At 32.6% G+C, this 26661-nt stretch overlaps 1 protein-coding gene across 2 annotated transcripts; it reads right to left on the bottom strand.

The window, feature by feature from the left end:
• Positions 1–10865: 10865 nt before the first annotated feature.
• On the bottom strand, positions 10866–18228 carry LOC145158896 (cinnamoyl-CoA reductase 1-like). 2 transcript variants are annotated; one of them, XM_079077753.1, is made up of 7 exons: positions 18162–18228; positions 17911–18052; positions 14825–15000; positions 12617–12802; positions 12383–12545; positions 11778–11985; positions 10866–11366 (listed from the first exon to the last, which is right to left on the bottom strand). In XM_079077753.1, the coding sequence occupies exons 2-7, from the start codon at positions 18014–18016 to the stop codon at positions 11198–11200; spliced, it is 1008 nt and encodes a 335-aa protein (XP_078933879.1). In that variant the 5' UTR covers positions 18017–18052; positions 18162–18228; the 3' UTR covers positions 10866–11197. The 2 variants fall into 2 exon arrangements, with proteins under 2 accessions (XP_078933879.1, XP_078933878.1); XM_079077752.1 differs by lacking the exon at positions 18162–18228 and having other exon boundaries at positions 17911–18147.
• Between the last annotated feature and the right edge of the window lie 8433 nt (positions 18229–26661).

The raw sequence follows: 26661 nt of genomic DNA, 5'->3' as shown, positions 1-26661 counted from the left end.
AACCCCCACACAATTTTCCTAACACCTCATGCATTGAAATCCCACACCTTTTCACCTTCAAAGTAATTAATAACACATCACACACTTTATATAACTAAAATTTTAAAAATACGAATGGAAATATAGATGGTAAATTTAGAGCATGGCATGAAGGAACAATTGATTTTGCTCCTACGTATTTATAAATATGTTCCCAAATTGAATTTTGGCAAGAAGGATGAAACAAAACCTGCTCCTGCATGGTAATTAAATCCTTTTATATCATTCATTTCGTATCTTCCACTCCTTTAGTTTGCTCCTTCTGCATGGTAATTAAATCCATTTATATCATTCATAACTTCCACTCCTTTAGTTTGTACAATTTCAAATACTCTAAACAGATTATGAATATATGACAGGAGTGATAGGATAATATGGACTAGGGATGAACTAAAGCAAATACTATACCCTAGAAATGAATCCATTTTGTCCGATCATTGGCCGGTGAAGGCAAAATTTTCTACAGAAGTTAAAGTCTCAAGATAGAATATCAAAACTTTTGCATTTCAGATAGGTTTCCAGAATTATATTTGTTTCGATCTTACTAAAGAATGCAAGAACAGGAGGTCTACCCACAATTCTTGAAGAATCTAAAACTCCAAGAATGAAAAAATATTTAAAACCTTTAAAAATGAATGAGAAACTCGAGCATAAAGATTTAATGGCGGAAATTCAAAAGTTCTACAAAATCTACAATGAAAAAATACGAAATTAGATGTCTTAAATTACCAAACATTGCAAGCAATAAGTAGGTTCTCTAATCCTATTTCAATACTTTTCAAAAAATATGATTCAACACATGTGAGGTTTACTTAAGAAACTAAACGCATATGACCATAAATGAGAACCCATGTTTAATCAATTATCAAATAATTACATTAGATATTAATGTGTACATAAACATTACATTTACAATTTTAAACTAATTATAATTTTGCATTATTTATTAGTATAAATTATTTAAAAATCAAAAAAATATACATACTATTTAATCGCATACAACCTTTATGTTCATCCTATTCAGAATATATTAAACTATATCAATTATTATGTAATAATTTTGTTAATTGCATTATGTTAGCATCTTATTTGTTTTAAAATGATAACTTCTCAATCACGCATATGCTTAAAAAAGAATGTTAACTATTTACTTTACCATAATATATAACCATATTAAACTACATAATTATTTCCCTGCGCAACGCACACATTCGCCTAGTATACTTGTAAAATAGACATTTTTACTTGCATCACATGCATTTGAAACCTCCATGACTTTTCAATTTCTTTCTAATAGTTATTATAATTTGGTTAATAATGTTAAATGAATGCAAAAACTAAATTTTAATCATAATTTAACTAAACTATATTGTTAAAATATTATATTGTACTTCTATTTATAAAATTATGACTTTAACTTTTTAACATATTATAGTCAACTTATTAGTTTAGATATGTTATCTTATGTGAACAATTATCATTTTAAAGTCACAACTTTTGTATAATTTATGATTTTATGCAAAATAGTTAAATTATTAATTTCAATATAATGTTAAACGGTTAAATTAAATCAAAATTTCAGTTAAACTTGAAAAAAAATCGAGAAACTATCTTATAAATAGTTAAAAGTTATAAATTATAGTGTTAAACATATATTGTAATCCTAAATTAATAAAAATAACAATGAATACTTTTTATAATCATTAATAATTTTCAAATAAGTTGCTTAAAAACATCTTACAATAAGAATAGTTAAAAGTAATATTATATAAAAAAAATTATAATGTTATCTTTAAAAACAAAAACAATGTTTGTTGTTTTAAATAATTACAATCAAAGAAACTAACAATATTCATCAAATAAATTTTAAAAAAGTTAAATATCTGAAACCAAATTAAAATAATTAAGAGTTTTCAAATACGTTATTTTAAGTAACTTACAAAAACAATAATTAAAAATAACATTATATATAAAAATTATATTATTACCTTTAAAAACAAAAACAATGTTTGATGTTTTAAATAATTACAATGATAAAAATTAAAATATTAAGTAAATAAACTTTTTAAAATTAATTAATCATAACAACAACTATAAATATTTTTAAACCATATATTATATTTAATTTAATTTATGAGTAACCCACCGATAGAAACCACTAAGACAATTAGGATTATAGAATTTTAAAATATGTCTACATTATCATATAATTCAAAACAAACAATGGTTATACCAACTTATTATAAGATTTATTTTATAAGAGCTGACAATGTCACTGATAAATTTAAAAAACTTATATTTATAAAGATTTCAAATATATTGTTGTATTCTGCGTAATGTGCGGGTATTCACCTAGTATCTGATAAAACAGGTCATTCCAAATCAATATGGTTCAAGATAACCATTTTTCTTACATCATATTGATTTTAAACTCCAACAACTTTTCAACTTTCAATTAATTAATCACTACCACTAAAAATGTAACGCCCCGTTTATTTAAATAAATTAATAACTGTAAGTCCCGGACTAAATTATGAAGAATTTTAGAAGTTGGAGGTTAAAAGTGTAAGTTCCAGGTTAGTTTTGTAAGTATTTATGAAGGCAGAGACTAAATGGTAATTTATGGGACTTCATTTGAAGAGATTTTAGATGCTAAGGGGTTGATTTGGAAATTTAAGGACCTATTATGAAGAGACTTTTGGAGAAAAGGGCAAAAAGAGGTAATTTCGGATTTAAATTGAAAATGATTTTGGGAGGAGGGACTAATAGTGGCATAATGGGAAAATGTTTGAAATGTGTCACGGGTTATACCCGTATTCTTTCCCCCACGACGCATCCAGAAACCCTAAACCTAAATGTTGTTCTCCAGCCGTCATGCGTGTGTTACCAGCCGCCAATTCTTCACCTCTCGCTATTCCAATCAGGAAAAGAGGCCGCCTACTGCCCCGCCGACGAGCATCACCACACCATGCTGCCGGAGGTGCGCTGTGCAACCAAGGAACCACCGAGACCGGTGAACCAGGTTGTGTTCGTTGTTGTGCGAGTTTTGAGCAAGGAGGAGCCCCGATAAGAATTGCTCGCCACACACACAATCTCTCTCTCTCTCTTTCTCTCTCTCTCTCTTTCTCCTTCTTCGTTTCTGTGAGTGGGACGTCGTGGGGTGTCGCTATCGCCGCTGGTGACCTCGTGGCCACCATCTTCTGCCTTTTTTTCGGTGACGGCAGCCACCTGTGAGGTAGCTGATTATAAAAATGGTCGAGTGGTTGGGTGATTCACGACATTGGAGGTGTTAATAGCGAGTTATTGACCGAAAATCCACCGCCACCACCTCAAGGTGGTGGTTGCCACCACCAACCACCGTAGGAGGTGGCTGTGTGGGTATGTATGTCATGTGTGAAATTTTTTATGCGGTTCTAGGGCAGGAACCATCACCACCACCATTGGAAATGGCGGCTGCCGCCGTGAACCGCCGTGAGCCGCCACCGGTCACCACCGCCCGAGGTGGCAGTGGGTGGTGCCCGGCCTAGTAGAACCCTAGTGGGCCTAAAAGCTTAATGTTAGGCTTGGTTGGTTCACTATTGGGCTGGAAACCCTAATTAGGGTTTAGAAAACCCTAATTGTGAGTTTGATGGATTGGGCCTATTGGGACCCGCATTTGGACCGGTGGACTGTAGTTGTGACTCATTCCGACTCCATTGTATGATGACCTATAGGAATAATGGACTTAATAGGGTAAGTCGTTAATGGTTTAAGTGAGAACACTTAACCTTAATCATCATTTCATGTGAAAACCCTAATTTTGTTGGGTTTGGAGTTGGGCCCCCTGTTGGACCTAGATGTTTTGGACTATTGATGGACCATCCAGGAATAAGTATAAAGACTAGAGTATTGGACTAGGCTATAGGATAAGGCCCATTGGACAGGCTTGGGCCCAATTTGGAAAATTGGGCCATAGATGGACCATTATTGGGCATTGAAGATTATGAGGTATTGGACTATGGGATTGCCAAGTGTTTGGACCAAATAATTTTTTGGGCCTTTTAAGTAAGACCAGGTGAAGGATTTGGGCCCAATTCAGAAAATTGGGCCATAGTTTGGCTTTAGTTGATTATCATACTATTGGGCCTCTAGATTGGGCCTTGGGCTTGAATCAAGCTAATTTAGGGGTAAAATAGTCTTTTACCCAAGCAAGTACTTATGGATATGTATTTGGGATCCAATTAGTAATTTGATTTGTTTGGATGTTGACAGCTTGATAATCTGTCAGCCAGCAGCCCGGGATTTATTCGCGGGACTTCAGCAGTGCGAGGTGAGTCCTCTTCCAGTAGGAACGGGTCTAAGGCACCAAGGTCGGCCCGTATATGTGTGATACGTTAGTAGCTGAGTGTGGGCGGGGCCCGTATCTCATTATTATCTGAGTATAGATATCAGTCAGATTATTGGATTGCTATACTTGTTGTCTGTGTGATGCTTGTATATGTTGTTAGGAATGCAAGTGTGGGCGGGGCCCGAATCTCATAGTAGTTGAGTGTGGGCGAGGCCCGTATCTCATAGATAGCTGATATGCTATATATTTATATGCTAGTGATATTTGTTGTTCGTTTAGAGCTTGTATGTATTTTCATGACTAGTGAGTGTGGGCGGGGCCTGTATCTCATAGAGTGTGGGTGAGGCCCGTATCTCGTAGTAGCTGAGGGTGGGCGAGGCGCGTATCTCATAGTAGTAGTTGATTATGATGTATGAACAGTAGACTAGCTTTACATGTTGTCTGTGTGATACTTGTATGTTGGGTTTAGTAGTTGAGTGTGGGCGAGGCCCGTATCTCATCATAGTCGAGTGTAGGCGAGGCTCGTATCACGAAGTAGCTGAGCATGGGCGAGGCCCGTACCTCAGAGATAGTAGAGTGTGGGCGAGGCCCGTATCTCCTAGATAGCGGAGTGTGGGTGGGGCCCGTATCTCCCGGTTAGCGGAGTGTGGGCGAGGCCCGTATCTCCACGAGTGTGGGCGAGGGCCGTATCTCCTAGTTGCATGCTATGTGTAAATGGTATGTGGTAGCTTGGGGAGACTCACTAAGCTTCGTGCTTACGGTTTTCAGTTTTGGTTTCAGGTACTCAGTTTTCAAAAGAGGAGCTCGGGAAGATTGCAGTGCACACACCATTTGTTTAACCTGGGATGTTTATACTCTGATATATTTTGACATGTGACTGTGATACATGACTTATGATTTTATATGAAGAAGATATTTATGGTTTTATTAATGGTTTAAAAACGAAATTTTTGGACTGTATTTTTGGGATGTTGCAAAAGAGTTTTTAACTTATATATTAACTTTCAACTAATTAGCTACTACAAATCAAGATTTTTCTCAATTATGGTACTTAATTGTCCTTATTATATATTGTTCATATGCATATCATATTTCTAGAGTTTGTAGAATAATATGGAGAGAAAAATGACTAGGAAAATACAAACCTTCATATTGGGATGCATGTTTTTATATAGAAAAGAAAGAGGTAATTATAATATTCAAAGATATTAATTTGTATAAGCTAACATATTTGTTGGTATTTTTTTCTTATTGTTCATATGGTGCTTTTATGAAATTGTAAATATTAATTAATGTTTACTTACAATGTTGTAAAATTGATTTATAAAATTGTAAGTTGAATGAATGTAATATATATATATATATATATATATATATATATATATATATATATATATATATATATATATATATATTGGTCCAATAATTTTGTAGTCTAAATTTTTATTTATAACCATTTTGTTCTATAATTCATTTACGAGCTTGCATAAGCTATTATTAATTTTATATATTAGAATTTGTTAGTCTTATTTACGAGTTGTAGTTGTTAACTAACAAATTCAAATACCAATGAATAATTATTAATTATTAGTTTAATATTGTTTGTTATATAATGTAAGAAATAAATAGATATTGATATGATAATATATTTAGAGGCAAAAGAATAAAATTAGGTTGTTTTTCTTTTCTTTTTTTTTGTATATCAAAGCCTTCATTTTTTATATGATGACAAGCACCATTATTATAAATAATAAATGAAAATGAAAATTTTGAAAGATAAAATACAGTAACCAAAATATGTCAAAATACCAAAACGATAATTTTAAGACAAACCTGATAGACGACAAGCAAAAAAAAGTTAGCAAACCATCAAGACAACTTTTGTAATTTGTTTGTTAAAAACAATTTTTTTAAAAAATATTTCAAGTAAATTAGATATTATATAAAACAATTATAATGTATAATAGAGTACAACGTATCATACACATCAATGTTATATTCCCTAAATTTATGGATGTAGTCTTTAAAAGAATTAGTTTTACAATACAAAAAGGTTTAGCGGCGCAGCTTGTTGCCCGTTTGTCATCTCACTCGGGTTTACATATGTATAATATAATTTTTATTTTGTAAATGACGATTATATATTGTGACAAAAAAACATGGTTAAAAAAGTATATTCAAACATATTTTTAAGTTTTTATATTTTCGCAATGACTTTTTAAATGTATAATTACAAACATGCATAACACACAAGATGTTTATTATACTATACTAATAACTAGTCGTGAGACTCATGTATTACATGGGTAAATTTAAAAAAAAAGTTAAATATAAAGGTCAAAATATTTGAAAACTTTGAATTTATAAGAAAATAAGAAAAATAATGAATTATTATAATGAAAATGTTTTTTTATCTTTTAAATTTAAACAAATAATTTAAATAAATAAACAAAAGAAACTAATGAGCTTTAATTTTGGGGATTTTAAAATTAAAAGGCAAGTTGATTAATAAAATTGATATACATTTATTACTACATTTATTGCAATTATTACATTAAAATATTATATGGAATTTAATAAAATAGAAAATCTCATAAAATGACATGTGGAAAAAAATTAATTCAAAATAACCACAAAATGACATTTGGCAAATTGAATGAGAGTGTAACAAGTGTCAAAAAAAACCTTCATTTAGGCTATACGGTATGGAGTTAAGGCACCTACGCGTGGGGCTTACGTGGCAAGGTCACCTACGCGTGAACATCGCCCCAGGCGCACGTAGGTGCCTTGTGGCGTGAGGCTGGCTACGGACGAAGACGAGTGATGCGATTGGTGGACCATTTTTTGACCATTCTTTTTTCTTTCTTTTGACCGTTACCAAGTTAAAAAAAAATCAAAAAAAAAAACTTAATACACATATATAAATACATACACAACATAAACAAACACATTTTCATTCACATCACAAACATATTTCTATTCCCTCTTTCAAACATAGATATGAATAATTTTGCGGGTTCGATTGCTTCTTCTTCATCCGATGATGATAGCTCTGATGAAGATGACTTGGTGTTGCACACGTTGTTGTCTGCGGCACGCAATAGGGTGCAACAAAGAGGCGAAAGTTCAAATACCGAGAAGAGGCATAGAATTTTGATAGTTCGAGATCGTATGGCGGCACACGAGCTTTTGGTACGTGATTACTTTGCCCCTGACAGTTTGTATGACCTATCAAAATTTGAAGACCGATTTCGTATTAGTAGAAATTTATTTTTACGTATTTCTAGAGATTTGGAAAACAATTCTGAGTTTTTCCAATTGAGATGGGATGCAAGAGGTAAACGTGATTTTAGTACCCTACAAAAATGCACAACAACCCTTAGACAATTGGCATATGGCATAGCAGTAGATGCTTCAGATGAGTATCTGAAAATGTCCGAGAGGACTGGGCGAGAATGTGCTTATCTTTTTTGTGAGTATGTCATAGAGCTTTATGGTGACATATATTTGCGACATCCAACTAGAAATGATATCGAACAGTTGTATGTCGCACATGAAGCTAAACATGGCTTACCAGGAATGCTTGGCAGCATTGATTGTACACATTGGGAGTGGGCAAATTGTCCCAATGCATGGCGAGGTCAATTCACACGAGGTGATCATGGCGTCCCGACTATTATACTAGAGGCCGTTGCATCACATGACCTATGGATTTGGCATGAATTCTTTGGTATGGCGGGGTCAAACAACGACCTGAATGTGCTTAGAGCCTCTCCGATATTTAATGATATTTTGCAGGGTAAAGCACCAAACATGCCGTTCGTTGTGAATGAACATCAATATAATTACGGGTATTACCTTGGTGATGGGATATATTCCGAGTACGCTACGTTTGTCAAGTCGTACTCATTTCCGGCCGATGAAAAACGAAAATTGTTCAAGTTGGCACAAGAATCGACAAGGAAGGATGTGGAACGGGCGTTTGGGGTCCTCAAACAAAAGTGGCACATTATCAAACATCCGGCACAGTCATGGGATAGGGTGAAATTGACGAAGGTGTTGACTACTTGTGTTATTTTACATAACATGATAATTGAAGAAGAGGGTAGGACTATTTGTATGTATAATCCGGAAGATATTCTTAATCCGCCTGCAGTAATACAAGTCGGCAGCCCTGCATACTTCACACGACTTTTGGAAATACAAAACAGTGAAACACATCACAATTTACGTTATTATTTGACTGAGCATATATGGCAAAGGCAATTCCAGCAACACGGTGGCAATGACGACGACGGGGATGACGACGAGGATGACGATGAGGAGGACGACGAGTAATATTGTCTATGTTTTTTTTAGTAATTTAGGTTTTAAATGATTATGTTTTTTTAAGTAATGTAGATTTTAAATTTCTGTTTTTAAAATTAATGTAAAATGTTTTTAATTAATATTTATGTTTTTATTTTTGTTTAATAATTATTTTTTAAATTATTCTAATGTAAAAAAAAATAAAAAAATAAAAAGAAAAAATGATGTGGAGTGGTAACCATTTCCAAGAGTTAGTGGGTTGGTAGTAGGTTGGTAGTGGAGGTGATATGTCACTGATGTGGCGTCACTTTTTGAGTAGGCTGAGGCCCTGTTTGGTAGCATCTTAATGCCTCTTAATAAGAGACAGATCTGAATCTTTTTGGTTCAGACCGTTTGGTTACTTCTTATATTTGCATCCGAATCTGAAAATATAATCTTATTCGGTCAGACATAAAGGCACATCTGAAAGGAAAAAAAAGAACGTGTTTCCTTTTTGCCCTAACTCTACCCTCGTCTCTCTTCTTCCGCCCATCGAACACCAACCCCCCATCTCTTCTGTCTCTGCATCTTTGAAGTCACAGAGCACCGGCGACGCCCTCGCACCGCCAGAGCTGACGTCGCACACCATCCCATTGCTGAAATCAAACCTTAGCCAAGCTCTGAGTCGAATCCCCCACTGAGATAATGGGTCTTCATGGTGTGAAATCGAAAATTGTTGTGAGTTTATTGTATCAAATATGAATGCGATTTTCTGAGATGTGAAAACGGAAATCAATTTCAAGTGTAGAAGATGCTCCCTGTTGTCTAAAATATGATCAGAAGAAAACGAAGGGAAGGGGGTCTCCGGTCTTTGGCCGGTCGCGTAGGGCAAACGAAGGCAGACCAAAAAGAAGTCTTTGATTGGGCAAGGTAAGTAGCGACTAGCTTCATTTTTTTGTTTGTTTTGACAGAAATCAAAGGAGGGTATGGAATGTTTGGTTTTGATGTGTTCATCGTGAACAGGTGGAGAAGAGGGGTCGACTGGAAACATTGTGCGAATAGGGGGTATTTGGGTTATGGTCTTCAATGGAAGGAGGGGTGTTTGTGGGTTTTCTGTCGACTGTCAAAGGAGAAGGATGAGGCTGGTACGGTGGTCATGGGCTGTTCCAACAGCCTCTAGCTGTGAAAGAAGAAGAACAAATGGTGTTTTGTTTGGGTTGTTACCTCTTGTGAATGAATGAGTTCCAATGGCTGATTTTTGCTGTTTATGACTTTATGTGCTGATTTTTTATGTTATGTGTTAATTCTTGATGTTATGTGCTAATTTTTTATTTATGTTTAATTTGGATTCTATATGGTTTTTATATATATTTTTATTCTTCACAAGAAGTTCATTTATTTTATAAATAAAAACATTGGATTCAACAAAAAGATAATATATAAGGGTAAAATGATCATTTTTATCATTCAGATCTGTAATTCAGAGGATCCAACCAAACAGTTTTTAAAAATTCAGATCTTAAGTATTCAGACCCTTTTAGAAATTCAGACCTCTTAATTTTTCAGATCTTAAGAATTCAGATCTTGACAAATAGCCCCTCACCATACCCCTTAGCATTAAGGAGGATTGTCGCAGATCGACTGTGATTCATGTTAACATGGTAACATGCGTTGCTGTAATTACAGAAATGGCCCCTGGTATAATGGAATAGGTTATATGTTTAGTCCCCTAGATTAATAATTACAGTTTTGGTCCCTATTGTTTTAAATTTCAATAAGTAAGATTTTAGTTCCTGTAGTTATCCTTTTCAATAATTACATTTAGCTCCCTATAGTTTATTATTTGCATTAGTTAGAGTTTTGGTCCATAGTTGTAAATTGAAAATAGTTATAGTTTTAGTCCCTATAGATTTGGTCCGTGTAGTTTTCACTTTCAAAAATTATAATTTCAGTTCCTATAGTTTATAATTTTCATTATTTACAATTTTGGTCCCTATAATCATGGGCATCCCCACTAGTTCATGTTTATTGTTGGTGACTTTGTTAACTGCAAATTACAATATAATTTTCAATTGTGTTGTGTTTCTTGTACAATATAGTATTTATTGAATAAGACTAGATCGTCAATGGAAATGTATGTTTGCAGCTACTTCACTTAATTCACTTCTAGTTAAGAAACTACTCAAGACTCCACTTTGGACATTCAAAAATAAATACAAATGATTAAGCTTTGAATTTCACAATTTATAGGAATTATTCAAAATTGGAGAGAAAGTCTTAGAAACAGTAAAGAAAAATAGAATTCTTTTCACATGGATCCTATTAAGACTTTAGAAGTCATATGCTAACCTTTCTCTACAATCTAGAAGAAGTCTACAATATTAAAAAAAAAAAAAAAAAAAAAATTGTCCCATGCTCATCCACCCTATGGTTTAGGATTCAAAAGGTTATTTAGTTATTATTCATAAAATAAGGATATTGTTTCATTTATTTTTTTAGGCACGCTATAAAACTGTGAATTCGAACATAAAGATGTGAGAAGATTCAAAACTTTATGTTAAGGGATATGCCATCTGTATTCAATAAACCGGCTTCTTCATAATTCTCGATCGAGTCTACAATGGTTTCCTCCAATGGCCTGTAATTCCATCCCAAATTTAACAACTTCTTCGTGTTGAATATCGCACGTTCAGTTTTGTTTGGTTCTGTAAAACTGTAATTCCACAAGCAAAATTTATCACCACAATGATCCTGATATGAGGACCTCAAAAACATATAAAAGAAAAGGAAAATTATATTTGAAGAAATTCATACATGTAATGTGCCTAATTTGGGGCAATGACTTTTATGCTACTCACCATTCAGGCTGTTGTGAAAATATGGATTTGGCTTATGACTCTTGTGCTAGTTAAATAAACAAATTTTCAAAGTGAAAATATGGATTTAGGTTTTTTTTGGGACATGGAAGTGTAGGCTGACTCGGGGGTTGTTAGAAAAATATTCTTTTTGTAGAAAATTCAAGCATAGATGGACCCCACATAGTCATAATAGGAGTTACACCCAAGATATTTACATATAAATGATATGCTATATTTAAAACCATAAAATGCTAGAAAGAACTTACTTTTTGGGATAATCATAGTCAGGAAATATGTTTTGCACCTTTGCAACAAACTCCCTTGTCATAAGAGAGTATGAAGAGCATATATATCTCCCCTCGGATTCTTGTTTTTCATACAACAAGACAATTGCGTTGGCCAAATCACGTACATCTACAACAGCCCGTTCTGCATCATCCGTCTTTTTTGTTCCATCACTTCTTCCGTCGAGATCTTCAAAGAGATAATGAATAAAATCATGCCATCTATATTGTTGAATTATGTCATATAACTCATAATGTTTAGTTTCATCACAAAACATCTATTAAATTTGTGTCATAAAAATTTTAATTTTTAGTTTCATCGTTAGTTTTTAATTTCACTGTTAGCTACTAGAAACTGATTTTATGAACTCTAAAAGCAGTTTATTCGACTTTAAAAGTCAAAAAACTATTTATTTCTATGCTTTTCACTTTAGAAGTCAAAGTTAATGTTTTTCACAGTCCATCTCTTCTACGACATTTGCATCCATTACAATTTTCACTTCGAAATTGGTTTATTTGATTTTTAAAGTATTATGAGGTCGAAAGCCAAAATGACATGCTAACTGTTAACAAACAAAAGCACTTGCCTTTTATGTAGCTCAAGAGAAGCAAACTACTAGCGTTTACTGTTGATTGTAACATTGGCCCAATGGTACCTGATGGACAAATAGTCACAACGTTCAATCCAACCTTTTTGGCATACTCCAAAGCCTCACGTTCGGCTAGAGTCTTGGATAAAGCATACCATCTCTAAAATCAATAGTAAAAAATGTCAAATAAGTTATTTACATAAAAAATAATAAGTTTAACAAAATAAGTACCTCGTTGGTTTTGCAATATTCTACATCCGCCCAGCAACTTTCATCCATTTCAAGGCCTTGTGGCCATTCAGGATTTAACATAGCACTAACCATCGAGGAAACAACCACAACCTTTTTTACTTTAACCTCCAAACATGCATTCAATACGTTTCGTGTTCCTTTTATAGCTGGATCGAGGATTTCCGTCTGTAATAATACAAGAATATTATAAGGTCCTACCAATTTTGTCATTATACAAGTGTATTTAAGATTTTATTTAACAAACTTAATATGAACATGACTTGATCCGGTAACCTATATATGTATGTTTGGATTTGACATGATGTTGACAAAATGACTTAAAAAGATTGGGGAAACCATTAAGTCCTAACTTTTATAAAATTGTCCACATTGAAATCTTAATGTGCCATCACTTTCTTTCACAACTATTTAGATGTAGAAGGTCACAATTATAAGTCAAGAAATAGTTTTGTTGCAAAATGATGTGTATTCTCTTTTTAAAAGCTCCCCACACCGATAAGAGTGTACCTATATCATTCGTTGAACTTACGACGACAATAATTGAAGTCATGAAAAATGTTATTGTAACTGTTATTTGTTAAATAAAGTACATGTTATTGAATACTAAACAAAAGATTATATACTTATTTAATCATAAAATAAATACAACTTTTTTGGTTGTCTATAGTATTAGTAACGTGATATTTACTTTTTGGTAATCTTTCAGGGTTTTTTTTTTTCAAAACGACTAAGATATTGTTTGTTTTTTCTAAAAAACCACTTCTGACCATTTATTGCTGCGCCGCGCAGCACTTGGTCCTTCGTAGCTGTTTGTTTTTCAAAAGACTTCTGACTTAAAAACTGTTGTGCGTGTGCTGCGTGGCGTAACACTTGACCCTCTGCTTCAAACCTCTTCACACCTTACTTTAACTTATTGCAACAGTCTGCAGATGTTAAAAAACAAACAGAGTTTTTATTACATGTTGCAGCCGTTTGGTCCCCCTCTTCTGTTACAGAGGATTGCAGAGGTGGTCCGCGGGCTTCATGCATTTTCGCGTCGAAAAAACAAACGACACCTAACTCACACAACCATCTAATCATACTCCTAAATCTACACCTTTTGTCGACGATAGTACTCAAACCTTGTATTTATTTATTCATATGGTATGTAATAATTAAATAGTTAGTTTTCTATATTTATTTTTGTAAGGAATAGATTAGTTTTAGGAGTAATATATTTTGTATAAAAATATAACAAGAAATGAAGATGCAGCCATTTTTGAAGATCAAATAGGGTGATTTTCGCAACTTTTTTTGTGCAGGGGCACTTGCAACCTTTTCTAAAGGGAGGGACACATTTCCAACACTTCTTATACCGCTAGGCCAAAGGCTTTTTAACTGGTAAATCTTTGGTTTTAAACTTAACATTTTGCCCCACAATAAAACTAGAATTTAATTTAGTCTACAATATACCTCCATGTGTCATATTTGTTAAAGGTTATTTTAGACATCCAATTAATGGTCGAATAGTCTGATTAAACAGTGTATTATGTTAAATATTGCATTTATATTGGTACGAAAAAAATATATTGCTCCTCGTGTTTTCATGATAAGCCCCAACTTTGCTGGTATTTGGCCAAAGGGGTAGTTTGGTCTTTTATTTTTATTTGTTAATTAGTGAGTCTGCAGCCAATCATGGGTGGAAACAATTGTTAGTGGGGTCAGCACATGATTATGTTGGTTGTTATTCTCTTTTGTCTTCTCTGTAGTCGTAGTATAAATAGTCCTTTTGTTTTAGGGAGTCGGGAGCTAAGAATTGATTTGTAAAGAACTTTGCTCTTCTTTTGGAGAGTCCCATTCCTCTCGAATGAATGGGAATTCTATCCTAATTTTCTGGTATTATTGAGTGTTTTGTTGCTTGGAATCTGTTAGAATGCTTGGGGTATATGATAGATTCAACAAGGATCTATCATTTCACTTTTATGTCATTAGTGTCAATACATTATTTAAATTGCAAGTAGCATTTAAATGAATATGTAACCCCATTTGATATATATGTATAAACATCTAATTACGTTATTTGTTGATTTTTAACCTGTTTGCCTCGTTCCTTTTTAGCTAATTAAAATTTTCTATTTTACCATAAGCAATGGCACACAACCCAAGTTGATCCATTTTCACACTTAAAAATATAGAAAAAGAGATTACCTGAGGATCATCAAACTTAAGTGTACCAGGAACAGGAGATGCGATATGAAGAACCCCAGTGCAACCAGCAAATGCAGCACAGAGGCCTTCATAATCAAACAGATCGGCCTTGAAGAGATGCAACCTCTCTCCAGCATTCTCAAGTTTCTTCAAATGACCATTTTTTTCCTCATTACCTGAAAAAATAAGTTATTTTTAAGAAAATTTTAAAAATACAATTATAGGTTGTATAAAGTTTAATGTTCTAAAATAAATTGTGAAAATCATTTGAGAAGATCACTCCTTACCGCTAGGCAACTTGAATATAGTTTATGCAACTTTGAACATATCTCACACGTTTTAATTTTAGTTTATAAAATTGTACAGTTTGTACCAGGTTGACTTGTTGTTAACAACATATGACAATGACTAAAATTTATGTAAATGTTAGGTTGGTTTACCACTTTTATCCTTAGCAAAATTTGAATGTACCTTTTAAAAGTGATTTTGTGGTATTAAATAATCTAAATAAGCATGATCAACTAATAATAAAATGGATTGTAGAAAATGGGAAAAAAAAATTAAAAATAGATGTAAAAGTGTTAATTTAGAGAACCTCCGATTATCAACCTCATGTATAAAGTTTTTTTTTTGCTCTGTTCGCATCACATTTCCACTAACTATATCAAATAAAAAGTTATTAACTTAAACTTTCTCTCCAATCATTGCCCATTTATAATTTTTTTTTAAATTTACTAATTTACCCTTATCTTTTTGAAATATTTTATAAAGTCCCCTAATCTAATTTGTTATCTTTTTAGCATGTGTGATATTTATAAAATTAAAAATTACTTAAACATAATATTAAATATAATTAATATACTTCAATACGTAGGAAGTTAAGTAGATGTAATATGCCAAGGCTGTTTTTTTCCAAATAAAAATGTTGATAAAAATATTATGTATATAGTTATAATTAAAAATTGATTGAAATATCATATGACCATTACCAATATGAATATTTAATAATGGAGATTAAAATGAAGAAAAGAATAATTATTCAAAAAACTAATAAAGCTTGAAAGGTTAAATATAATGTAGAGTAAAATGGAACATTATTGAATAAAGCGGTTAAGTGTACATAACATAAATAGACACACACACAATAGGTTTAGCACGCTGCAACTAGTTTATTTTTCGAATTTTTTAAAGATGTAAATGTTTGACAAAACATATCATCTAAGTATTTAGGCTACTCATAATAATATTTAAACGAGCTTATGGAGTATTTCTAAAATTCTTCTTAAGATACTCTTTATTAACTATAAAAAGTTTATTCCCCTTAAACGGTTGATTTGCATTTGTAGTTGTATTTGTCTTAACTTTGAACAACTATTTGATTTTGTAACTTGTTTAGTTAGATGTGATTTTTTTATTTACATTTTAAAATTGAAATGGTTCAACTTAGGTCCAAAGTGTTTATATAACATAATTTGTTGTAAATCAACTTGATGTCACTATGTTGTATAGTCATGTTCCGCCAGCCGCCCGTGTAATAAGTGTAGACTAAATGAGATGATATTTGAATTTCCACTTGGGAAAAAAAATTAAAGTTGACGATTTATAATTTTGCTTGCTTTTTAAAGTGTTTGGGTAATAGTTCGTTTCTTTAGAGTTAATGCCGCCTGTATTTGATACTAAATTACTAATTTTAAATTTTCCATTTCTCTAAGTCGTGAAGAAACATTATACTTGAAAAACTTGCATATTTTCATCTTATTTAGAGGGTCTTTAGCTAAGGTTATTTAAGAAGCTTTTTAACTTATTACCAATTTTACACATGTATAAGCTAAAACTAATGTTTGGATAAAGACTTTTTTAAGCACTCCCAAACACCCTCTTAATACAAGTACAAATGTACAATCGTTCAAGTAGAAGTAATGGTCATAAATTTTCATGTTTTCAAATTACCATTTCTTTTAATTTTATTCTAGGATTTTTCATAAGTATGAAGAATTAGTGTTATATGTAAGAATAATAATGTATTTTTATTGATCTAATAATTATAATATTTAGTTCCATTCAATGTTGTATTTCGAAATCTATCAAGTTATTATGTATTTATCTGATAATATTGAATATTTTTTACATATCATTTTATGGCATTTTATACTTCACGTCTAGCTTATAGCTGATTTTTACCAAACATAATTTTTTATTATTAGCTATCAACATTTTCACCTAGTGTTCCAAAGGACCACTTTTTTCATAGAAAATGAAGCCCAAAATTTTACAATTTGAGCCTCATTCAATCATATAGTTGATAGCCACTACCTACCCCTATGGAAATTAGGTCAAGTAACTTTGTGTCATGTAAGAAAATCAAAGTGAGCTAAAAAAAGCATGCTCTTTCTTAAAAATAAAAATAAAAATTGTTAGGTTTATTTAAAGAAATCCTTTGTGCTAAAAAGAGGCACCTACAAAATGTGGATATCATTATTCTCCATAGAACCGGCTCATTGTGGGCCTACTTTTATCAAAATATATTAAAATAACTCCATAGGCATAACTCCAGATTTGTGAAATGCTTGACATGTTTCTTTTTTAATCTGTTGCCAAAATTCACGAGCACTATAATTTAAAATAAAAATTATTGTATTGAGTATGGTTCATCCTGTTCAACACGACCACTATAATTTAAAATAACCGGAGCATGACCAAGGGAGATTCAAATCAATATTAAGGCAAATCTTTCTGGGCATAATTTTTCACCCGATCATCAAATTTTAGCATAATCTGCTGCAGGCGATGATAGATCCCAAGCACTTAACGCCTAATTTTTCAACATAAACTACAAACCTAACTAGGAATAAGAGGATTCCAGCGAATGGCCGATGAATGAGGATGAATAAAGGTCGGTTGGTGAAGAATTTCGATCAGAAAGTAGGAAATAGCTAGTAAATAAACATCCAACGCCTAAGGTATCATAAACAATATTCATCCGTTTTCAGCAGAAAGGGAAACAATCAAGTAATTACAAGTTTAATTAAAACCAAAATCAAAGTAAATACATAGTAGAAGGAAGGAATCTGAATGAAAAATCTTACCTGGATCTCTTACAGTGCCATGGACGATGTAACCTTTGGAGAGCAAGAGCTTGACAACCCATGACGCGATATAACCTCCTGCTCCTGTTACACAAACTCTCTCCATTTCTTTCTTCTCTTTCGGTTTTCGTGTATATTTACACTGTTTAAAGAGGACTTTTATAAACAAACAAATACAAATTTGGCATCGTGACTCACAATTGTAAATTTTATATTATTATATTAACAGATTATTTTTTATTTTGATTGACCTTGGAGAAAGGGATGTCATAAGTGGGATGATTCCGTCAACACTCCATCACCGGCGGCAGTGGTGCTGCAGTAGTAAAGAGAAGAGAGAACGGCGCTGGAATATTAAAAGAGAGATTATTAGTTTTTTTTTATTCTTTTTAATTATTATATAAATATTTAAATGAGTAAAAGAAAATAGAAAAAAAAATTAGGAGAGCAAAATAGTATTTTCAAATGCATTTAAATTTTCGAGTAATCAAAATTATGATATTTTCAGTTTTGGACTAACAATACGGAAAAAAAAAATTGTACTCAAAATGCACTTTTTGGTAAACGAGAATGACCAATTTGGCAATTTAGTCTGTATATATTTAAGTCTTTGGATAAGTAAATAACTCCTTCCACTTTGACTTATCTGACCTTTGTCTTATATATAAATAGATGCATATTCCGAGCGTTACCTATGATACAACAATATATTTGAAATCTTTATAAATATATGTTTTGTAAATATATCAATGACGTTGTTAGGAAAAATACCGTAAAAGCCACAATACTTTTTACACCTAATTGAGAAAAGTTCTATTAATTTTTTTTTTTACTCTGGCCACAAATGGGACATAGAGTTATCACTCTAGCCCTTTTAAAGATTTTTATGGTTAACTTTATTAATTTTTTTGCAAAATCAGTCATAAAAGCTCAAATTTAGTCTCTATAATTTGCAAAAAATTACATCATATGTCCAAAACTCGGTTTTATGTTTTTTAACTTCTTTATTTTCATTTATTTTTTATTTTTTAGTTAAAACTAAACTTGTTTTTATATTTTTTTTGTTTTTTATATTTTTCGTATTTTTTTATTTTTTTTCGTCGACAGTGGTGGAGCGGCGGCTTCCGGCTTCAACAATGGAAGGACGACGGCTGGAGGATAAGGGGTGATAAGGTGGCGACTAAAGAAGTGAAGCAAGGTTAGGGTTTGAATGAGAGGAGGTGACGGGTTTATGCCCGTCCATTTTCAAACTATTAAGCCAAAACATGCTTTTGGTCCCTCCTCTTTAATTTTTTTTCAAAATAGATCCACAAATTATCATTCAGCCTTTAGCTTCCAAAATCCTTTCAATTTAAGCCCAATAGCTACAAAATAAGTCCAAATATTTTATCCTTAGCCGCATGCTCAAATATTTTTTACACAACAAACCCTGAAAGTACCCTTCCTCACTAAACCCTTTATTTAAATTTCATTTATCGGAATAAAATAATACTTAAAATATATTCCCGAATTTAGGGTTTATTTCCGAAACGGGGTGTTATACTTTATATTGTCAAATTCATATTGAAGAGTACTACAACATTTATTTAGATTGTTTTGGCTAACAATCAACATTTTTATTTCGATTTTTGTGTCGCACACTATTGTACTGTGTCACACTCGAAACTTCGAAAAATCATAACTTCCTTATAAGAAGTCAGATTTAGGCGTTCTTTATATGAATGTTTTCCTAATTATGATTACTGCGATTTTCGTTTAGACCACTTAGGCTAATTAGCAACCTATTTTCGATTCACTTTTTATGACACAGGTTGTCGTATTAGTTTGAACGCGAAACTTAGAAAATTCATAACTTTCTCATACGAAGTCAGATTTAAGTGTTCGTTATATCCACGCTGTCACACCCCCGAACCAAACGGCGGAAACGTCCGGGGGCTTGTGCGTGACTTCATCTTGAAATATCATTACAGTGAATATACATGAAATATAACACATTCATCACCAACATTACATATAACAACTAGCATTGTTCACATCAAGTACATTGTTATAAGTTACATAGTTTCAAGTTTTTAAAAGTACGATAGATGATGTTACACAAAATAAATCCATACATTCTTGCATATCCTTCCTGCTTAACGGTTACCTGAGAATACAAGTTATTTTAAAAACGGTCAACATATATAATGTTGGTGAGTTCATAAGAATGGTTGAATAAAAGTCTTGTATCTTTCGTAAAAACCCAGAAAATCCGATATTTTCTGTAAATTGTCTGAAAATTATGTGAAAATCAAGTATAAATGCATGTGTGAATTTCATAGTTATAACTTGTATGGGTGTAGTTTAGATTCATTGTATTGTGAATAAATGATAAATGTATATGAATAATTTCCCCAGAAAATCCGATATTTTCTGTTTTATAACAATGTCTAGATTCTTGTATCGTTAAATAAGTCGTTTTGCATTGACACAATCGAAGAGTTTATCTTCGAAAGGTTAAATTTTTGGTATTGAATCCCTATATGAGTCGTTATAACCATGCATGATAATGAATAGGTTGCCCGTCTTGGCATTTTTCCAAATGACGGTATTGCTCAAGATTTTGTCGCCCTAGACTGGCCTAGTCTAGCTGTAGCGAACAACTAAGGCGTGGGGGGTCACCCCATATAGATCTATACACAAACTCCCGCTTTCCTACCAGGAAACTTTGATTATAACTACAGGCTACGATTGTACACTCAGAGGTGCCAACCAACATGTCTCACTAGATTCTCAACCCCTTTTTGTACTATGTTTAATGTTTACGTATATGTGGTATGTTTTCGTATTCGAAAGGTACATATATAAGTATACGAAGTTTAATGATTACGCAAAGGTATAGTTACAGTCTACTGGCATGTGAAATTTCCATTCCAAGCCCTATTAGCATGTAATTAGACTACAAAGGCCCAATAACATGTAAGAGGGTAATTTAGGCCCAATAGACATGTAAATGGGCCACAAGAGCCCAATAAACATGTAATCCATAACTTAGGCCCAAATTAACATGTAAGTGGGTCGCAAGGCCCAATAAACACGTCATGGAAAACATTGGGCTCAATATACACTTAAATGGGCCCTTATGGCCTAATGGCCAAGTAACGTGACTATTAGGTCCAATAAATAGTTATCGACGTATTTCGTTCATTTGTTTTGTTCCGTTGTTTGTTTTAGCTCGAGGTTTACTAGATTGATGATAAAAAGCTTTCTTTTTGTAAAAATGACATTTTTGGCCAATAATCCTACAAATTTTCAATTAAGGCCCAAAGTTTTGTAAAAATGACATTTTAGTCCATAATTTATAAAAATTTGCAATTTTGTCCCAAATGTTTAGAAATTCACAAATTTAATCCAAAATTTTATATTTTGACATTTATGGCCTAGTTTTGCAGAAAATTGCATTTTCAGCCTCTTGTTTGTAAAAGTTGTCACTTTCGGCCCAATCTTTGATAAAAGTTACATTTTTGGTCCAATTTAGGAATAAATGTTATTTTTACCCCAAAAATTGGTTTATTTACATTTATGATTCAAACTTTGGCCAATTTACATTTTTAATCCCTAAAACCTCATTTTTTCGCAATTTTGGGCCCAAAACCGTGAGGCCCAAAAATTTGGCCCATTAAGCTAAAATTTACATTTTTGGCCCTTTGGAAAGTATGTTTATCATAAAAATCCCTTTTTATACAAGTAGGACCTGTTTGGTCCCTATAAAAACATAAATGTCACTTTTTGCCCTTATCTTTTGTTTTCTTGACATTTTTGACATTTAACAAGGTTTTTGTTGAAATATTTTGTATCTTAAACATGTAATCACTTTTGGCTTGATAATGTGATGTATATAATGTGATGTATATAATGTGATAGTTCATAGATCTTTGCTCAATATTACTTAAAATTTCGAGATTTGCTAAGATCTAACACATTTTTACCAATAAACTAAGAATTCACACAAAACATGCATATAACACATAGATTTACACATTTTACTTGCATTCTCCCCCAAAAATCATATGAAAACCGAAAACAAGGGGGTATGAACTCACCTTTGCTTGATATTTCGGTTTTTGAAGAAGAAATGAAGGGATTTTTGGTCCTAGCAAGCTTTCTTGAGTGGATCTCGAACTTAGGAGGTTTCTAGGAGTATGATCACAAAGATTTGTTTAGAAGGAGTGATCTAACATGAGAATGAAGTTATACAACTTGGATATGTAAGGACTTACCAAGGAAATGATGATTTTTGGTGGTGAAAACCTTCTTGAAGATGCTCAAAATCTCGAAAATTTGAGAGGAAAGGAAAAAGGATGTTCTTGGGTGTTATTAGAGACTGTTTGATTTGTGTGTGTATGTGTGTAATTGCTCTCGGCCAAGGGATAAAGAGAAGAGAGAGTGAGATGATTTTGCATGGAAACATGAGATGACTTAGTTTTTTGAGGTGTAATATGCTTAGTTGTCCACCAAATAAAAATAAGGTGGCATGGCTTGGAGAATTAGCCATTTCTTTTTTTAGTGATGGGCCGAGAATTGCAATTATGGGGAAACTTGGGCCTTGTCTTGTTCCTTGCTCGAAATTATGAGGCCCATAAAGAAGTTTTCGGCCCATTGGGCCTTTAGGGTAGTTCACCGCCCAAAATGGCATAAAAGAATGGATTTATGGCTTACTAGGTTTAATTGGATTAGCTATGGCCCAATAAGGCCCATTAGGGTTAGAATGAATCATTCTAGGCTCAAATAGTCCAAAATGTTATAGATTTATGAATTGGGTCCATTTAGAATCCAAATGGGGTTTCCAAGCCCAAAATAGTTGAATTGAATGTTTATTGGTCCATTAGGCCCAATAAGGAAATCCTAGTCTATAATGGACTTAAACCGGGATCCTTAGGGTTTTCAGCCCTTAGCTGAACACATGAGATGTATTTGAACGAGCATAGAGTATGATATTCTCTTAGAGTACAAGTTATTACACTAGGTGAATGATTTCATGAGAGTAGAATTTCCTAGCAAAAATGCTAGTTGTGACACACGCGCTCATGATTACGACTATTACAACTTTCGCTAAGATTATTTATCCTAAATATATTTTATCGCTTCAACGATAAATTTTATATTAAGGTTTTCTACAAATATTATATAATCCTAATATTTGTCCACTTAACGTGTATACGATAAATATTTATTTCTCACAACACATATGAAGAACAATTACTCTAATCAACGATTTTAATTGTTCGATAAAATGTATAATTATTATTATTATACTTTAAATGTCTAGCCCAAAAATGCAAACGTTATACATTAGGATTCCATACGGCCCTCATCATGGAATAAGCTTTTGCTAATATCGGTAATATCGGCAGGTCATCTTATGATTGCGTAGTTGTACGTAATCAAGAATGAGATAAACATTCAAATAAATTCCACAACCCTAAGGCCCTAATCAAACAAGAACATGCAATAAGGTAGAATTCTAAGTCTATCTGATCCTAATTCCATACAACCTTTTAGCATACACTTAACAACATATCAATATTAGCATGGACTTCGAGTATCATAAGGTAAGCAACACATAAGGCACCAAGGCATCCTTACTATTCAGACAATTCTAACATGAAATTATTGAGCATATCCTTATCCTACATTCTAGCATACATTTCTAATAATTGATATACCAACATATATAATAAATATGGATATATTGGGAATTACTTTCTTTTTAGCATCGACTAACTGTATGTATCACATATTTCTTTTTTTATAAACTTAAGTTATATTGGAGAACAATGTTCACAGACTCAAAGCAAGAATCAGACAAGAACATGCAATGAGAACGACTCCATATTCTCTACCCAACCAATTTCTTTCAAAACTTTTATAAAAATTTACTTTTCAAAAAGGTTTATAAGATCTTTTAAATCTTAGTTTGAGTTTAGACTCACATAATGGTTGTCCAAAACCCTCAAACTAAGGCTCTGATACCAAGTTGTAAGGTCCCAAATTTCAAACCAAAATTTTCTTTTAAAAATACATAAGTAAAATATCCAAAACCATTTTTTCATAAAAGACTAAGGTACCAAATTGTTTTATCATCTCAAAAACATATCATAAAACTGTATTAAAACTATCACAAAAACAATGGAAGTCTAAATTATAAAATCAATGTCAATACAGATGTGGTACAGTCACGTTGGGCCCTTCCCCATGACACCATAACTTACCTAAAAACATTTAATCAACAATTTTAAGAACAAAGCTTAATTAGTTTCCCAAGATACCACATACTTCAATACACATACAATGCATACAAAAAATAGCTTATGACCTCGTGTCATTCCACCCGACTCACGACCTAGCATCGTTCCGTCATCAACATCCGACTCACATCTTGGCGTCGTTCCGTCATCAACAATTGATTCATATCCAAACACTGCTATGTCATCAACAATTAACTCACATCCTAGCATCGTTCTGTAATCAATAGTAGGTATCTAGGTTCATAAGGTAGCATCCTTCCACCATCAACCCCTCAAACATGATTAATATAAGCATCATACAATCAAGCAATAAACATACACACAAAGTTAATCTAGTCTACTTTTATAATCATACACTAACAATACTTACATCTTATCATAAAAATGATATATACTGACACACATAGTATTGTGAGAAAACTCACCTAAATATGAAGAGATGAAATCACAAACTCACATGAGTTCTCAAAAGAACCAACTACACAAACAACCTAAATCAAATAGAAATCAAACCTCACTTTGTAGCTCGGGTCCATCAAAGTTTGACCAAAAGTCAGACTGCTCAACAGTCAATTGGTTAAAGTCAATGGTTAAAGGTCTACTGGTCAAATTCAACGGTCTACGCACCGCGACCTTACCCAACTTAAGTTCGCGTCACAATCACACGGCGACAAAACAACGGAGATTCACTTTCAAACCTCGTGTAGTGACCCCTTCATGGTTGTTTTGTGCTTTTTAGGCAGATGCACTTATTCAATTAAGTGCTTAATCCTTTAAGACAAAAACTTTAACTTATAGATTTGAATCAACCAAGGGTCTAATGGATAGATTTTCCAACTTTATCCACATATATGGCTCAATTAATCCCAATCAAAAACCTTAACTTGTAAATTTCCCATAATGGCCAAGATTTTATGCATGGCTCAAAGAGAGCACATGCACACTCTTTTCTACTCTTAAATGACCAGAAATCATATTATAACCCATCCATGGTTTTGGAGTTTCCTCAAACTTTAAGAACATCAAGTCTAATGGACCAAATGACAAAAACCTCTTCCCAAGCCTAGATTTATGAAAAATTTAGTGAAAAACAGACAAATTTATGACTCATAATGCTTATAATGGGTCTGAAAGATGGAAATTTCAGCTGGAAAATGGCTTCTTAATGCTCCAAGAACTTTCTTCAACACCAAGAATCTCTTAAACACACATACACGCTCTCAAAAATGCACAAGGAGGCTAAATTTTGGATCTTGGGGTGCACGTTGATGATAAGAGAGAACCCTAAATGTTGGTACCTTTATATAGGGCCCATAATCTAAGATCTAGAAATTTGTGTACATAGATGCTCAATGTCGCGGCTATCACTTAATTTGCATCGCGACATACTAACGTGCCACGCGCCACACCAAATAAAATTCACGCCACGAATCATAAAAACTCCATTTCTTCCAACTAAAATAAATCAACTTGATAAATAACTCTTATTTGGAAGGTGTCTATTACAACATAGGTCATTTTTGTGTGGTTATGTCGTATAATTAGGTTATGTTTTGAACTTACTCAGGAATGAAAGTTGAAGCATAGAGTGCGTTGTCGGTGAATGACTGTGATGGACTTAAAGAAGGTTGTAAAATCTTCTCTTTCACTTTGGTTGTTAATATTATAGTGTAACACCAAATGTTTATAAACTTTGATAAGATTTGGAAAGGTTTTTGTAAGACCTTATTTGTACTGTGATTTATTACCACAATATTGTACAATCACAGTAAATTTTGGGTTTGAAAAGTATGGGTGTTACATTTTACTTTTTTGAGTCACAATGATTAAGTGAGGGAAATTTTCATGTTGGCCTTTACAGACCAAATGAAGAATTTATGACATCAATAAAAGTAAAAAAGACGGGATTTATGGAATGAACTCAAAATAGAGAGTTAGAGAGTTATGACTATAGGACTTTTATGGACCGGATGAATGAATGCTTAAATTAAATGCAATAAACCTTTCATGTATGAATGGTTGATTGGATGCTTCCAACATGCATGTACATTACAAAAAGCAAAAAAATACACATCCACTTTTTTCTATTAACAAGTCTCCTAAATCATCATTATACTTGACATCTCCCTGAAAAAATTACTCTAGTTTCAATGTTATTTGTTATTTGTAGGGAAATTGTTTCTTGCGTTATTTATCTTTATGTTTTGATTTTGTGTAGTAGACATGGAAAGACTATTAGTTTGTCTGCCTTTAAAACAAACTAGGTTACAACCCATGGAAACCACGGGTAAAAGATTTACAAAATATTATTAAACTAATAAGATATAACTTTTGTTTAAACTTTTATATTGATCATTTAAAATTAATATATAAATTTATTTGAATATCCGAGAATGTGTTCTATATGTGAAAGACATTTAATTAAAAAACAAAAGATAGTTATAATCATAAATTTGTAAAATAA

This window comes from Lactuca virosa, chromosome 2 (genome assembly GCF_052849685.1).
Source record: "Lactuca virosa cultivar CGN04683 chromosome 2, Lactuca_virosa_CGN04683_v6, whole genome shotgun sequence".
Lineage (NCBI taxonomy): Eukaryota > Viridiplantae > Streptophyta > Magnoliopsida > Asterales > Asteraceae > Lactuca > Lactuca virosa.
This window is presented reverse-complemented; position numbering and strand designations above follow the sequence as displayed.